This window comes from Macrotis lagotis, chromosome 2, assembly GCF_037893015.1.
Source record: "Macrotis lagotis isolate mMagLag1 chromosome 2, bilby.v1.9.chrom.fasta, whole genome shotgun sequence".
Classification (NCBI taxonomy): Eukaryota; Metazoa; Chordata; class Mammalia; order Peramelemorphia; family Peramelidae; genus Macrotis; species Macrotis lagotis.
In genome coordinates, this window is record NC_133659.1 from 312,119,036 (window position 1) to 312,136,399 (window position 17,364).

At 37.8% G+C, this 17,364-nt stretch overlaps 1 protein-coding gene across 1 annotated transcript in view; it reads left to right on the forward strand.

The window, feature by feature from the left end:
* PLXNC1 (plexin C1) overlaps positions 1 to 17,364 on the forward strand; it is a 235,661-nt gene that overhangs the window by 78,970 nt on the left and 139,327 nt on the right. Inside the window, exons 6-8 of the mRNA XM_074221066.1 lie at positions 1,024 to 1,138; positions 5,048 to 5,195; positions 9,021 to 9,108. Coding sequence (XP_074077167.1) covers positions 1,024 to 1,138; positions 5,048 to 5,195; positions 9,021 to 9,108 — 351 coding nt within the window. The remainder of the gene's footprint in view (positions 1 to 1,023; positions 1,139 to 5,047; positions 5,196 to 9,020; positions 9,109 to 17,364) is intronic.

Below are 17,364 nucleotides of genomic sequence, written 5' to 3' on the forward strand. Positions count from 1 at the left end.
ACAACCCTGTATAGTATTCTTCTTATTTCTTTTGATACAATTCAATGTCTCTACAGACTTGTTATAGTAAATGGTTAAGAAATGCCTTATTGAGGCTTTGCCGACACTGTGCCCTTGAAATATTTTCATTTAATTATCATAGCCTGTAAAATATTTAGTCTTTTTTTTAAACTATAAAAATAAAAGTCATAAACATAGGTCAAGTGGTTTTTGGAAATAGATTTTGGAAGCTTCAAAATTTCACAAAAGACTAAAGCTCTCTTTGTCGACCCCATTGTGTATCATCTGTTGGTCAAAGGTGTTGGCACTGACCCTACTTGGGGGATACGGGAGGAAGAACCCCCAGAACTTGGGAGCATAGCCCTGAATAGCATTCTTCTTATTCTTGAAACAATTCAATATTTGTCTCTACAGACTTTATATGGCAAATGGTTAGGGAGCGCCTTATCGAGTCTTTGGCCAGACTGTGTGCACCCTTGAAATATTTTCATTTAATTCTTTGCTGTAGCTTGTAAAATATTTATCTTTTTTTATCCACAAAAATAAAAGTCATAAGCCTAGGTCAACCAATCTTGGGAACAGATTTTCGAAGCTTAGAAATTTCACAAAAGACTAAAGCTCTCTTTGAATTTGTTTCTTCGCCTTTCTTAAAGTGACCTCTTTATTGTAGAATGCAGTCAGCTGCAGGACTTGGGCTGTGTTTTGTTGTGGCTCAATTTGAGGGGTTGTTTGGGAGCTGAGATATTGAATTGCTAGGTACATGTTTGCTCTGCCACGGGGCACCAATGAAAAGGGGCCTAGCCAGCCAGCTAGCTTTCTTGATGGATGCTTTTAATGTTTTTAGCATTACTTCCCTATTCTGGTTAAAATAAAAATAAAAAAAATCAATAAATCCCACTCCAACATTCTGCCCTCGGTCAATCAATATATATGTATTAAAACACCTACTATGTATCACGGAGGGAAAAAAGCCAGACTAATTTGAAGGGGGTGTCTTTTGTTGTCGTTGCTTTTGTTGTTAAGGTGCACTTTTCAAGATGATTGTAAACAAGTGGACAACATTCAGACCTGGCTGAACATTTCATCTAGAACCCAAGAGTGTTCCCAGATCCAGATCATTCGAAGCAGCCATTCTCAGGTAAGAAAAAAGCCTCCCACGTCTTGGTCTGTGGCCTTGAATTTTTGAATTCTTCTGGTCACTTCCCTTCTAGCACATGGAAAACATACATTATCCCCCAAACAAGCCTTATGGGAACCCGATGGGAACGTGAGCTGCATTAAAAGAGAGGAGGGACGCATTTGTTTTCATGTCATAGGATTTAAAGCTGGAAAGGACCTCTGGGATACTAGAATCCAACCCTTTCTCCCTCCCCACCCCCTCATTCTTTACCCTTCTGGTAAACAGTGAAAGTCAGATGCTTAATTCAAAAATGTATTCGGGAATGTCTCAGGGGTGGTGTTTAATCTAGGTAGAGATCCAAAAGTCTTCTTCCTGGTGTTTCTGGGCACGAGGGGTATGGGAAGGGAGCATAAGCTGGGGTTATCTTTTAAAAATAAAATGTCATTGATACCTTTTGTTTTGCTGTAATCTATATTTCCCCAAATCTCTCTCCCTTAGAGAATCATTCCTTGTATCAGAGAATTTTAAAAAAAAATGAGAGGGGACAACTATGTGGGGCATGGTGGGTAGAGTACCGGCCCTGGAATCAAATGTGACTTCAGATACTTAAGAATCACTGTGTGAGCTTGGCCAAGTCACTTATCCCTATTGCTTTGCAAAAAACAAAAACAAAAAAAAATGAGTGTGCAAAGGGAGCAAGGTCATTAAAACTAACCAAAATATAGAAAAATCTAATGTTATCTATAGGGTACCACACCTACGGGCCCCTTCCAAAGAAGTGGGAGAGGTGACAACTTATCTCTCATGTCTCTTCTTTGGGGCTGAGTAGGGCAGCTAGGTGGCTCAGTGGATAGAACACCCACCCTGGCATAAGGAGGAACTGAGTTGAAATCCTGCCTGAGGCACTTAATAATTACCTAGCTGTGTGAAATCATTAACCCCATTGCCTTGCAAAAATAAAAAAAAAAAAGATGTTAACATGTTAACCCATGTAATTATCATGACCCATCTTGACCAGGAAGGAAGAGAGAAGAATGTATCTTCCATCCTTTCTTTGTTGAGGTCAGGGCTTAGTGGTATGAAACTCTGTATTCTTGAGGCAGCTAGGTGGCTAGAATGCTAGATTTGGGGTCAGAAAGACCTGAGTTTGAATCCTGGTTCAGCCATTTCCTAGCTCAGTAAGACTCAGTTTCCTCATCTATAAAAAAGTATTAGCATAGGGTTGTTGGTAAGACCTTAAAAGTGTTATCTAATAATAATGAGCAGTTGTAAAATATTTTTAATTTAAAAATTATAATCCTGCAGGAAAATGCATTTTTTTGGATTTTACTTTAAAAAGAGGAAAATTCTTTTTAAAATTTTTTTTCAATTGCATGCAAAGAGACTTAAAAAGAAAATTACTTTCTTTAATGTTACTTTATTTTTTCAATTTCATGCAAAGAGAGTAAAAAAAGGAAAAATTCTTAAACACAACCAGTTATCCTCGATACATAAAAGAGAATCAGGTCCAAAGACCTGATGCCCAATGTCAAAACAAGTCAAATTATTTGCCCGCACGGAGGTCACTTTCTGTGACTGACTTCACTGTTGGCATGGGATGGACAAAATCACTTGGCAAGCCTCTCCCTATTGAGATGCAAAGCCCTTGGATCTGTGGGGAGACAGAATCTGTCTTGCCCTCTGTCAGGTTCAGGGGGAGAGAGAGAGAGAGAGAGAGAGAGAGAGAGAGAGACAGAGAGAGAGACAGAGACAGAGACAGAGACAGAGAGACAGAGAGACAGAGACAGAGAGACACAGAGAGAGAGACACAGAGAGACACAGAGAGACAGAGACAGAGACAGACAGAGAGATAGAGAGACAGAGAGAGAGAGAGAGAGAGAGAGAGAGAGAGACTGAGAGACTGAGAGAGAGAGAGAGAAAGAGAGACTGAGAAAGAAAGAAAGAGAGAGAGAGAGAGAGAGATGGGGGAGGCAGGGAAGGAGAGAGAGAGATTCTCCAGCTCTTTGTGGCCCTGAGATCAGGAGGCACTGGTGGGTGGCTGAAGCAGACGCCCATTGGAACTGTCTGTCCACTGGCTCTGAGTGTACAGAAACAAGGAAATCTTCCACCCTCTCCCTCTTCCTTTGCACTTCTCAATTTTCAGAAACCAAAACCATGCCACTTACATTTTAACATTTCATAAAGGGGAGCCATATAGTTTAATAGGTGCTAAATAATGAAACGGTTCAAGCTTTTCCAGTTACACCCAGTCAGAGTGTGCCATTTTAGACTACTGTTCTCTGTGGCCTTTCTTGAAAAAAAAAAACATCCAGACACTTCCATAAGGAGGTTTTGGGGGTTCACCTGAGGTGTTAGTGCCCCTCCTGCTGAGGTAAAGAGAATCTCAGGATTTCAGAATTTAAAGGGATCTCAAGGTCATCACTTTTCTTTAGTCATAAAAGAATAGTTTTAGAAATGGACTTTAAAGTCTGCCTCATTTGGAGATGAGCAGTCTGACTCAGGGAAGGGACTTGCTCATTGTCCCATAGGCAGTGAATGACAGAACTCTGATATGAATTCACATTTCCTGACTCCAAAGGCAGTGTTCTTTCCATTGTACATATATATATATATATATATATATATATATATATATATATATATATATATATATATATATATATACACACACATGTATATATATACATATACACACATGCATACACACACATATATATGTGTGTGTATATATATATATATATATATAAATTACCTTTGTCCATAGGACCAGAGATTTAGAACTAGACAGATGAGGAAACTGAGTCTGAGCGAGGTCATACTATCATGGAGTCATAGCTCTAGATCTGGGATGGGTGTAGAAGTCTGACCCCCCCCTTATTTTACAAATGAAGAAACTGAACCCCAGAAGTGATTTGCCTAAGGTCACATAGTATGTATAGAAATCCAGATTTAAACCTAGGTCATCTGACTCCAAATCCATTGCTTTTTCCACAGTACCACACTGATGTAGAGTGAACCTGTCACTTAGATGGTAATCAAAAGACATTAATCCTGCCCTTTTATCTCAACCTCCTTAGTTTTTATTTTTCTTATCCTTCCCAACCCACTGTACGTCATCTGTTCTTATACTCAAACTAGCTCTCCTTAAGCCAGCTGATAATGCTACCTTTCTCTCTCCACCCCCATCACCTAATATTTTTCCTGTGTACACCTATAGAATTCCATCCCTTTGACTTTGTTTCCCTTGATTTCATAGTCCTGTTGTCTTACACTATGATCATAACAGGAGCTAAATAAGTGCTTTGATTGGTGTAGTGGGTAGGGTGACAGACTTGAAATCAGAAAAAAAAAAACTGAGTTCCAATCCTGTTTGAGGCTAATGGAAGACTTTTATTAGCTATGTGACTCAATGCCTCCTACATTTTAGTTAGTTCGCATCTGAGTTATCTGGAGCTTAAATCGTCCTCTATCTCCTTCCTCGGTTCCAAATGTTATGAGGCCAAGTACAGAGAGTGGGGAAATATGAAATCATGGTACTTATTTGATGGATTCCCAGTCCCGATACTGAATTCACTGAGGCTGGTAGCAAGAAATGGGCACTTCCCCAAATTCCTGTTATATGATCCTCCCAGCTCTTCCCTTATTCATGAAATTTCTACCCACCTGCTCGGATTCTACCTGTCATGCTGACCTAAAGTTTAAAACACTTTTGCAATTTTAGGATTGTCCAGATAATAACCTCCATAGACCTAATGGCCAATGAGTCCTTCATTCCCTTGTGAATCGTCAGATTCCTTTTACCTTCTTTGGATATGCGAAATGTCTTTTCCCATAAATACTCCAGATTAGAAAGCTTACATTGAGGATGAAAATATTCAATAATGATAAGTGGCTTTCTGTTTTCATTTCTTTTAAAAACAACAAAAGACTTCTGTGTCCGTGTTGGGAAACTTCACAAAATGTTTATGGCATTCAGTGACGCCTGCAAGTACCAAAAAGGATCTTTGCCAGCATAAAGGCCAGTCCCAAGACAGCTGTTCATGTAATATAAAAAACCCCAAAACAGTGGATAAAGGTATGTCTATTATTTTAAATATTTCAGTCGACCTCCATGAGTCCTGAATCCTGCTTTTATGATAAGCAATGCCAGAGATCAGTTGAGAATTGCCTAGAGGATTGGGGTTAGGGAGAGGACCAAGGCTAGGGCCAAAGATGAGATCAAGAGGTACCATATCTCAAAAAAAAATCTGTATTTAATGAAGAGAAATGGGACTGGATCATCATAATTCTTCTGTGTCAAGGTTTCTCGTCCTGGGGGAACACATGATGCCTTAAGATACTAGAAGATTGCCAAGGGATAGAGGAAATATTTAGTAATTAGCTATATTAACCTCTATTATTTTGTTCTCCGGGCCCCCATCCCTCCCTATCCTTCTCCATGTGCTCTGGCATATCAGTGTTTTTCCCAAACAATCCCAATGTAGTCTGACCATGGTCTGTAATGGGAGCAAACTTAAAAAGGGTTGAAGAAAAAGAGAGCACCAAAGCAGTAGTAGCATATTTCTGTGAGACATTCATTGTCCTCCGGGTTTTACCTATACAAACAAAAGGAAAATAACGGTGACCAAAAAAAAATCCTTTTCTCAATAATAATTGGATTCAAAGTGTTTTGTCTGGTTTTGCTGTTCATGGTTTGGATCTGGGGAGATATAGGAGCTTCCAGAAAATGACTTCCATTCCCTGCATTTTGAATTAATTCAGATAAACTTCTAGTTTTTTTTTCTTATAAACTTGGAGTTAATGAATATCATGAATCTCTTTTTAGCATTTAAAAATAACTTAAAATAACTTATGATCCCTAGATACCTTAAGCCAACTGTTTAGAAATCAACCAAATGTTTCCAGGTCAAGATTTCTTAACCTTTCTTGTGTTCTGGACCCTCGGGATCCAGATAGCTTCTGGAGTTCTTCTCTGAATCATGTTTTTAAATGCATAAAATAAAATACAAAGGAAGTGCTTTTTTTAATTGTTAGGAAAAAGAGTTTTTATTTTTATTCTATATTTTATTTTTCCCCAGTTACATGTAAAAATAAATTTCAACATTCATTTTTAAAACTCTGAGTTCCAAATTCTCTCCCTTTTCCTCACCCTACCACTTCCCTGGAAGTACAATTTACTGAAATACAAAGATCATGATAGTAAGCAAATTCGTGGAACTCAAGTTAAGAATCTCCATCCTAAGCCCTTTAATGATAGTTTCCCTCTTTTTGAAACTTCATTCTTTTCCACTTATATTATCTGTTCCAATCTGTACTAACCTGAACTTGACCACCATCACTTGCATTTCATTTTTGAATTTCCATCTCCAAGGCTTTGTTCATGGAACTCCTCTTCTCTAGAATGATTGTTCCCCCTTTCGTTAAGCAGTTCAACTCTCCTTCTCCTCCAAAGCAAACCAATTACCTACCTACTTCTCAAGCACTGCCAAAACCTTGTTTCTTTCATAAAATTCTTCCAGATAGTTTTCATCTTGCCCAAACTATTCTCATCATTTCAGTATTCCCTCAACATTCACATATTCTTGCCATAATGGCCAGTTTTAGTCCTTAGATTTAAGTTTCCCATTGAGCATCTCTCACTTGATGGCAAGCCCCTTTGAGGGCCAGTGCTATGCCTAGAATTTACTCTGTAATGCCCCATGATCCCCTTGGATGGCTTTAAACAAAGTGGGGACCCAGTATGTTTGACTGTCTCCCCCTCGATATTATGTATTCCTTAGCGTATACTTTATAAGTTTTTATTGTGTATATATATATATATTTATATATACTTACTTTATATATAGTATATATATATATACTATATATTTATTGTGTATATATATATATACTATATATATGCTATGTATACAATCAATGAATACAATAGTATTCATTGATTGTATACATAGCATATCACCACATTGAAATTTAAGTTCGGGGTGGGGGAGGAACTGCAGCTTTTTTAGTTTGTCCACTTTTGGATTTTTTGATTTCTGTATTTGATTTGAGTTTTGTTTTCCAAGCAGCCGACCCAGTATCTGGCACATTTCTTCAGTGCTGAATGCGATTTCTTGAATTCCTGATCTTTGCCATTGGGCGTTCACAAGTGCACCCAAAGTCATCTTGTTTGCCTTATGAACACATGGATGATATTTGAATCAAATAATAGGTCAGATTGAACAGAGAGTCAATCAAAAAGCCAGTTATTAAGCACCTACTGTTTTTCAAACACTGGGGACATAAAGATGAGCAAAAGAGAATTTCTAATCTCAAAGAACTCAAAGTTTAGTGGGGGGGAATATAAAACTACCTATAAATGAGATATAGATAGGATAAATTGGAGATACGCATTCAGAGGAAAGGCACTGGGATTTAGAGGGACCAGGAAAGGCTTTGGGATTTTAGCTGGGGAACTTACTGGAAACCGGAAGGCTGAAATAAGAAGAAAAAAGCCTACAGGAACATGGGGCCTACAGTCCTGCTTCTGCGGCATCTATGACCCATGGTATATCAATCAAGGTCTTCCAGGCTGTAGGCAACCCCGGCAGACATAGGCTGTTGAGAAGGTTCCTACTTGCATCAGTGGAGATTTTCCCTACCTGGGAGCCCTCTTTGCCAGGTGTAATCCCTGGATGTACCTGAATTCTTTCTCAACAGTTATGAAAGAATGCCGGAAAGATAAAGGGAGTGTATTAGCCTTAATTTTTTTTAAATGGGTTGGTTTTGATTTATCATCAATTTAATCTTCCTTAAATCGCTTCTTTGGGGGCTTCCTTCTTATCAGTGGGGTTTCAGAAGAAAATGGAAAAACATTCATCAGGAGTTTGATGACAGCTGACTCAAGGAAGTTGATGGATTTGAACCTATTAATGCTTGTTTTGCACTCATATGTCAACAATTCAGACTCTGCATTAGGTCAGCATTTCCCAAACTGCAGCTGTGCAGAGGCCTCCAGTACTCTATGTGATGCGGGAAAGGTTCTCTGGGGAAAAGTTCACAGCTGCTGATATTTGTCCCCACCCTCAGCCCTGAAATATTGAATATGAAATTGGTTATGTACAAAAATATGTAGGACCCAGGTTAGGGATCTGGTATCACATTTGGTTTTATTTCCTCTTTTTATGGCTGTAAAATTCCCCTGATCTCTCTGTTTCTTTAGTTTGGGTATATGCTGTGCCTCCAAGGCCCCTGAATTTGTGTTCTCTTCAGGTTCATCCATAGGCATCAAGCCACTCAAAGCTTCCATGGTCAAATTAGTATGACAATCTGACCAATATTTTCATTTAACCATTTGCCTAAAGACCAATTAATCAATCAACTAGTGTTTACTAAGTATTTTTTTTTGCCAGACACTGGATAAGTCTTGAGGCTTCAAATAAAAAAGCTAAACCAGCTCCCCTGCCCTCCCCAAACTCAGATTCAAATGGGGGAACAATGTATGTACAAGATAAAGAAGAGGCAGGTGAAGAGGCAGATGCTAAGAAAAGATGCCAGAAATGTCTTTAGTTCGGGGCTATTCTTGGTCTGGGTCAGATTCTACCAACACCAGCTCCAAACTGATAGAGTGATCCCAGTAGGAGTCAAAAGATAGAAGTAGGTTTAAAAATGACTTTTTCCACTGGACTGTCTATCCACAGTGGGTTTGGAAGCCATACTGAGTTCAAATGTGTGTGGTGATGACTGATGTGCAATAGTGGAGAGGGAGGTGGGGATGAGGGATGGGAAGAGAAGAGAAGAGGGGGGTGAAGGAAAGTCCTCACCCCAACATGTTGGGAAGGCACAAAAAGATGTTTTATTTGGTTTTTTGCAATTGTCTTTGAATCTACCACTTATTCTTTTATCGATTTCCGTTCTCCAGATTTCTTAGCCATCAGTGTATGGGTCACTTACGACTCCTGGAATTTTACAAGAATATTTAACTTCACCAACTGCTCATCTTTAAGAGAGTAAGTATTATTTTTTTAAAATGAAATGTTCTTCCACACTAAAGAAATCAGTTCAGTTCAATGAAGCCAGCATTCCAGTACCTACTGTGTGTAAGGTATTGTGGTATAGTATAGAGAGAGCTGGCCTCAGAGTCATTGAATTGAATATTGAATGTTGAATTCATGTCTTTCCTGTATGGTCTACTGACCGTATGACTCTGGGTAAGTCACTCCCCAAGTTCCCAGTCAAATCTCTTTAGACTCTTAAGTTGAAGAATGGTATTGATCTGCACAGGAAAAGTGTATTCACAATTTGTTTACTGAACACTGACACTGCAGGTCCAGACCTCCTCTCTTGGGGAGGCAGTGTGGCAGATGGGAGAGAACATTGGATGGGAAATCAGCAGGACTCGAGTTCAAATCCAAGTCCTAAAACCTTATTAACTGTGTGACCTGGACAAATACAACCCTTAACTTCTTTGGGTGTTATTAGGTTCCTCAACTATAAAATGAGGGGGTTGGGTCAGACACACCCTCTGAGGGTCTTTCATTCTAGAACTATGATCCTATGATCCTTTCTGAGACTTAGACTACATGTTAAAGATTTAAAGTGAAACCTCTTAAACCAAGCAGGCAGGTGTAGGGAATTGCCACATTGTCCAAAACACAGATTCTTGACATATTCTCTTTTTAGGAAAGCAAATCCCAAGCTGATGGCTCATGATGGCATCCTGGATGATTTTTAAAATTTTTACTTTTTAAACAAGGTCCAGTTTGATATAGCCAACAGAGAGCCAATCTCAGAATCAGAAAGACTTGGGTTCAAGCTCTTTCTCTGACTGTGTGACTTGGGGATAAGTTTATTTAACTTTTCTATGCTCCAGGTACCTTTCTAAGACAATAGGTTACATGACAGTTAGCAAAATATTGTAGAGGGAGATTTCTCATCTGGACTTCCCTCTTTCTGTGAAATTACAGGGAAAACCCTGTTTGGGGGGAAGGAAGAGTATACTTTGTTTTGACAGGTACTTCTCCCAAAAACCCCCTAAGCAAATTATTTACAAACTATATTGCTTAGAAGAGCAGTTGACCAAGCTCAAAGGAAAGATGCTCCTTTAACTTTATGCATATGGACTGCTGTCATTAACTAGAAATTTGTTGCTTCTCCATGTTGACATTATATTCATTGCTGTAAGTCATTCTGCATATTATTCTTTTGTATCCACTTTCTTCCCTCTTCATCAGTTCATACAATTCTTTCTGTATTTCTCTAAATCTTTCCCCTTTGTGATTTCTTACAAGTCAGTAACATTTGTTATATTCTTGCACAGTAACTTGTTCTCCCATTCTTCCTAATCACCAGACACCAGTTTTATTTTCAGATTCTGGGTTTTCAAAGACTATTTGAGTTAAAGACAGATCTTAAGTGGAAGGAAAGACTTTGAATACAGGCAGGATTGTGGCTATCACTGGGGAACTAACCTTTCATGGAGAAGCTAATAAACCCAAAGGCTAGCCACAAGGAGGTAACCTCCATAGCTACAGCAGCTCTTGACTTCCAAGGTGTGAGATCTATAATGATCTGCATGAATAAATGGAATCCCTGTGTCCTGGAAGCATGGGATTTGCAGCCAGAAGACTCCTGAAAGACAAGCTACCTAACTCCCTCATTTTATTTTAATTCTGAACTTTAACAGAAAATAAATGAAGTGAGCAGTTTCATAGACATTATAGAAAAGAAAAGAGAGATTTTAGAGAAATCTGTGAATCTCCATTATTTAGAACTAGCTTTTCTTTTAAAACATATTTGTACATTTATATTTGCATATAGTTATATATTTAAATATATGATATAATATATATTTCTTTTTTTGTATATCGATAGATAAACATATATATGACATTCAACACAATTTTCTAAGTATATACATACACACACAATATTCAAATTTCAAAGTTGTCCCGTTTATCTCTTTTTGTGCATTAAAATTTTTTTTAATTCCAAACTTAAACACCAAAAAAACAACAGTTTTCATATGTATAGGATAACACAAAAAGAAAATTCTCTATGAAACCGTGTCTCTCTATTTCATGAAATTTCCTTTTTAAAAAAAGTTCTTACTTTCAAAACTGTCCAGCTTATCTGTACTTCCTGTTGAACATTTTTGTTCTGATTTGTGTATTTTTAAAAATGCTTCAATGAAGTTCTTTTGTCATTTTTTTGGCAATTCTCTTCCTACCCTTTTCTGCTTCCCACCTCTGCCACCTCTCTCCTATTGAAAACAAGAAAAACAAAACTTTATAACCAGTAAGCATGGTTAAGCAAAACAAATCTCCACTTCGGAAAAGGGTAAAAGTTGGGGCGGCTAGGTGGTGCAGTGGATAGAACACCAGCTCTGGAGTCAGGAGGACCTGAGTTCAAATCCGCTTCAGACACTTTACAATTAATTACCCAGCTGTGTGGCCCTGAGCAAGTCACTTAACCCCATTGCCTTGCAAAAAAAAGGTAAAAGTGTATGTCTTATTTGACTTTTTGAGTTTGTCACCTCTCCGTTAGGATATATAACCCCTTTATAAATGAAGGAATTTAGGCTCAAGGAGAGGAAATATACTCACATAGAAGAGCCAAAATTTGAACCCAGGTCCTTTAACTAAATCTTATAGAGTTCTTTCCATCATACTATACTGCTTCAGGGAAACAATAATTTTTGAAATATTTACATATTTTCATGTCCATTATTTAGCATTTTCTTGTTTTGTAGAGATGGTATATGACTTTTGGAAGTACCCTTGGGTATTGTACCAAAGGAAAGAGATGATGACAAAAAGCACTTGCAATTATCAAATGAGAGAATAATTTTGAACCTCTTTGCAAACCTTAAAACTCTATACAGGTGCCAGCTATAATGATAATAATAATAATTGCTCTTATTATCATATGTAATTCTATTGATGTGGAAACTCCTTACAAATCAAATTAAAGCTTTTATAAAATTTTATTTTCTCAATGAATAAAAGTCAGTTTTCTCCCCCCCCACACCTTTGAAAAGAAATAAGCAAAGCAAAATCTTTGCTTATAAAAAGTCAAAAACTTTAATTTTTAAATAGCTTAATAATAAATGAAATGAATAACAAAATAAATAAAATAAAAATTTTAAATAAAATATAGTATTGTTTAGAAACTTTTCAATGAACAAAAGCCACTTTCTCTCCCATTCACCTCCTCACCATTGAGAAAGAAAACCAAACCTTTGTTAGAAACATGTATAATTGTTGACACAAATTCCTTCATATTCCAAAAAAAAAAATCTGTCTAAATTTGCTTCCAAGCCCATCACCTCTCTGTTGTTAGGTAGGTAGCATGTTTCCTCATAGGTCTTCTGGAATCATGACTGGTCAGTTAAAACAAAACCTTTGTAACAAATATAATATTTAAGCAAAACAGATTCTGATTTTAGCCATGCCCTTCTCCCAAAAGGTGTCTCAGATGACTACTTTTTTTTTTTTGCAAGGCAGTGGGGTTAAATGACTTGCCCAAGGCCACACAGGTAATTATTAAGTAATTATCTGAGTTCACATTTGAACTCAGGTCCTCCTGACTCCAGGACTGGTGCTCTATGCACTGCACCACCTAGCTGTCCCCCACTGTGCCACCTGGCTGCCCTGAGTTAACTACTTATCTATGCCTTAGGAGACCTTTGAGTCTCACAGAGATTACTTACCCAAAGTCAAATGGCCCATTTGTGTCAGAAGAGCTATTCAGACCTAGGTTTTCTTAACTCCAACAGCCTTTGCCATCTTAGGCTGCCTCTAAACAAAGGCTCAGGAACTAAATTATACATCCTAGTCTCACCTCATTTTCATTTTAATAAATGAGTATGTGCAGACAAGGAATGAATGATTGCATTTTAATATAACAGCACTGTGACTAAAGGACCATCAGGGTAATATACTTTCCATCATCTAAGACAGATCTTTGACTCCTGTGTAATAAAAACTATCTCTGGCACTTCAAGAATTACAGAAGTTTAAAATTAGCAGGGATCTCCATCTTTACATGTTTTTACAAATGACTGGCCAGGGATGTTAAGTGAAGACCAGTCTCTTGCACTTATGAGCCATACCGCCCAAGGCAAGCCATTTCACTAGGTCCCTGGGAGTTGCATCTATAATTTTCAAGCACCAAAGTTTTTCATGGACAAATTAGCTCAGACCTTGGTCATGCAGCCAACTTTATAGAAGGAAGAAGGAAAGAACAGAAGAGGGAGAAGAAAGGAGGGAGGGAGGGGGAGAAAGAGACAGAGACAGAAAGAGAGAGAGAGAAAAAACAGGAGATAAAGAAACAAACAGGAGAGAGAAAAATGGAAAAGTGAGAGGGAAAAATGGGAGAGAAGAGAGAGAGAGAAAGAGAACAGGAAAATGAAAGAGGAAAGGAGAGAGAAAAAGAAAGGGGAAGAAGGATTCTTTATTCATTTCTTAATCATTTACTCTGTGAATGGCTTCAGGTAAGGCATTGAGGATACAACTATAAACATGAAACAGATCCTGCCTTCACGGAGTTTCTATCCTGTTGTGTTCTACCTCTTGCTACTACTTTTGCAAAGGAAAGTAGATCTCTGAAGGGGAAGGCTAAAAAGAAAGTTCTTGTGTGTAGAGGCAGGATGGGGAATCCCTCTGTGGCCTCACTAAAGTGAGGTGAAAGATGTTTTTTCTTAACTAGAGAAGCCGTAGTGGGGGATGGGAAGAAAACGATATCTTTTCTAGGATGGAGGATTGAGGATCTCAGATCCAGCCATTAGGATATGTGTTCTGGTTCCTTAATTTTTCAGCCAGAACTCAGGATACTTTCTCCCTTACAAACAATAAGATACTACAATAGTCTCAGCACCGTTGTCCATTTGCTTTATGGGCTAAATGGACTTCTGTGGCCTATCCCAAGAACTTTACTATGGGCTTCTAGGGCCAAAAGCCTTCCAAGATGGGGGTGGTAGTGTTGCTATAGAAATGCTAGGCAAAAAGCAAACAGTGAAATTTCTATAGTAGGCTGCATGCTAACTTTGTGTATCCTGAGAAAAATATATTTTTGTAACATTCTTTGCTACCTTCTCTGAGAAACTGTTTCTTGAGAACCGTCCTCCCCTCTCCCAGACCTTGAACTGATAACAGCCATCTGGGTCCCCTGTTTCTGCCAAATAGATAGGGACCCGTGACTGGGAAGACTCTGTAAGGACAGGGAAACAGAGGCAGTAGCCCAACATGATTACAAACTATTAGCTGTTTCTCAAAATGACCTTTGTCACCCCCAAATACCCTGGCATAACCCTTTGTACTATGCCTGTGCCCGAACCTCATGCCTTTCCCAGCATTTAGGCCATCCCGTGATAATCCTAGCCTTTTCCCCTGCCAGGGGCTCTTCATATGCTAGTAGTAGAGCCTCTAGACAATAACCTTTCACCTGCAAAATACAACTTATCCATCTCTTATCACCTGGGATCTTGAGTCCTTGGGAAGGTTTTTTCACTATTTGAACCCTGGCTCTTCCTGTGAGCCCCACGCTTCATCAGATGTCGCCGTAAGAGAGTGAGGATTGATGTTGGTGCTCTTTGGAAAAGTCAAATAATAAGAGAAAATGATAAGTCATAATTTATAGCAATAACATGATCAATAATATCTCACTAAGGTGATAGCACGAGGTGAGTAAACCTTGTGTGAAACATTTAGAAAACTAAATACACCAGTACTTTAATCAAATAGAAGCCAACTCCAGAAGTACTAAAAAACAGATGATTTAAAAAATACCATTTGTTTAAACATGTAAGAAGCTAGGAGTGCTGAGGAATAGCTGAATAGAATATTAAGCTAGGGGGATCATACCTCTAGATCTGCACAGAACCTCAAAGACCACTGGGTCCTAGCTTTTTTTTTTTTTAACAGAGGAGGAAACTGAGGACCATAAAAGCAAAATGACATGATTTAAAGGGGTCATAGATTAAGTGATTTCTCCAGTCTCACAAGTAGTAGTTGTGAGAGGCAGAATTTGAACCCATATCTTCTGATTTATGAGCCAATACTCTATTGCTCTTTTTTTACTATGCCAGGCTACCTCCTACTCATATAATGAATGATAGATTTTTCATGAAATTGGGACTTCTCTAGTTCATCCATTCCTCTAAGGCAGGACATGAGTTCTTGATGAGTTTTATAACAGATTCCTTTGGCAGTCTGGTGAATCGTAGGAATCCCTTATTAGAATCATGTGTATAAATACACAAAATAAAATACACAGGATTGCAAAGGAAACCAATTATATTGAAATTCAGTTATCTGATATTTTAAATTAATGGACCCCAGGTTAAATATTTCATCTGACACCAGTTAAAAGAGTTACAGTAGAATCAGGACTCTAATTTAGATGTCTTGATTTCCTATCTAGTATCCTTTCCATTATACTGCTCTATCTTCTGGTACGAAGTACTCAAAAAAGGAGTCAAACTCATTTCATACCCGATAACTTAGAAAAGATGTAAAAATAAGTTGAAATATTCAATATTAGAAGGAGTGTAGGCACACTGATACACTGTCGGTGGAGCTGTGAATTGACCCAACTGTTCTGGAAGGGCTATCCAGAATAATGGTAGAAAAGAATAAAATTTTCTCCCATCAGAGGTATTCAGGCAGAAGCTGGATGATCCCTTGGGTATATTGAAGTGTGAGTCCTTTTTCAGGTGAGTTAACTCTCCACTGAGATCCCTTCTGAACTAAACAACATAACCAAACCTTTTATCTAGCAATCCCATTATTGAATATAAATATATATATGAATATATAAATATATAAAATATATAATATATATATATATCCCCCAAGTTTAAAAAGCAAGAAAACCCATTATATGCCATAGCAATAATATAGCAGTCTTATGCTAGCAAAGAATTGGAAATAAAGTGGTTACCCATTAATTGGGTGATTCTGAATGGTCATGATATATGTGAATATAAGATAATAGAATATTATCATGCCATAAAAAATGATAGAAGCAAATGAGAGAAAAATGGCAAGATTTAGATGACCTGATTCAGGCTGAAATAAGCAAAACCAGAACCATATAAACAATAATGACATTATGCACATGGAAAAATTGGGAAAGTAGAGTAGGCCAACCTTGGGACCTAAGAACTGATAATGAATCTATATACCTCCCTCCTCTCTATAGGGAAGTTGGGAACTACAGGGGAAAAAATTAACGGAGTTAATATTTTTCAAATGCTCAGTACAGTGTCTGGCTCCTTTAATTGACTTTAATAAAGACTTGTTCCTTTGCATATACATTATCAGATGTAGTCACTATATCATATACTTTTGTTTTACTGTTTTTCTTTGTTATATCAGAAGTTTCAATTCTCAGGAGTAGGAAGGATGTGGCTTATATTTAGAAATGATTATGATGCAAAAACAAGGGTTCAATAAAACTCATTTTAAAGCAAAAAATAGTGATCAGACTTTTAAAGAGGCAGTGATCTAAATGCATATCTGAGGGGTTTTTCCCTGGATGAGTTAACTTGCAACAATCAATGAATAAACATTTATTAAATGCATAGTATAATCCAGGTGGTGAGTGAAGACTAGATACAAAAAAGAGGCAAAAGATGGTTCCTGCCCTCAAGGACTTTATAATCTTTATAATTTAAACTAAGGTTATTTGTGGTGGCTAGGTGGCATAGTGGATAAAGCACGGGCCTTGGAGTCAGGAGTACCTGGGTTCAAATCCGGTCTCAGACACTTAATAATTACCTAGCTGTGTGGCCTTGGGCAAGCCACTTAACCCCATTTGCCTTGCAAAAAAAAAAACAAACTAAAAAAAAAACCTAAGCTAAGTTTATTTGAAATGTTGTGAGGAAGGGGTTTATCACATAGGGAAGGCTTGAATTTAATATTCCCTCACTGTCATCCTCCTACTATTCACTAAAACCAAAGCGGAAAATTTTTCTTTTGAGGTTCATGTTATATATCTCAGAGAAATGAAACTCTGTTATGAGGTTTGGACATTTTCTACAGATAGAAAGAAAACTGAACGCTTTAGAGGTATCTGGAAAATAGTGGACATCCCAGGGGATGATGTTGGAAGATATTCTAGAAGTCACAAGTAGAATTCTTTCATTTTTCAGATGAAGAAACTGAGGATTAAATAATTTGCTCAGGATTACAGTCTAAAAGTATCTGAGGTGGGGTTTCAACTCAGATCTTTTATGATTCCAAGTGGACAATTCTGTCTGTCCC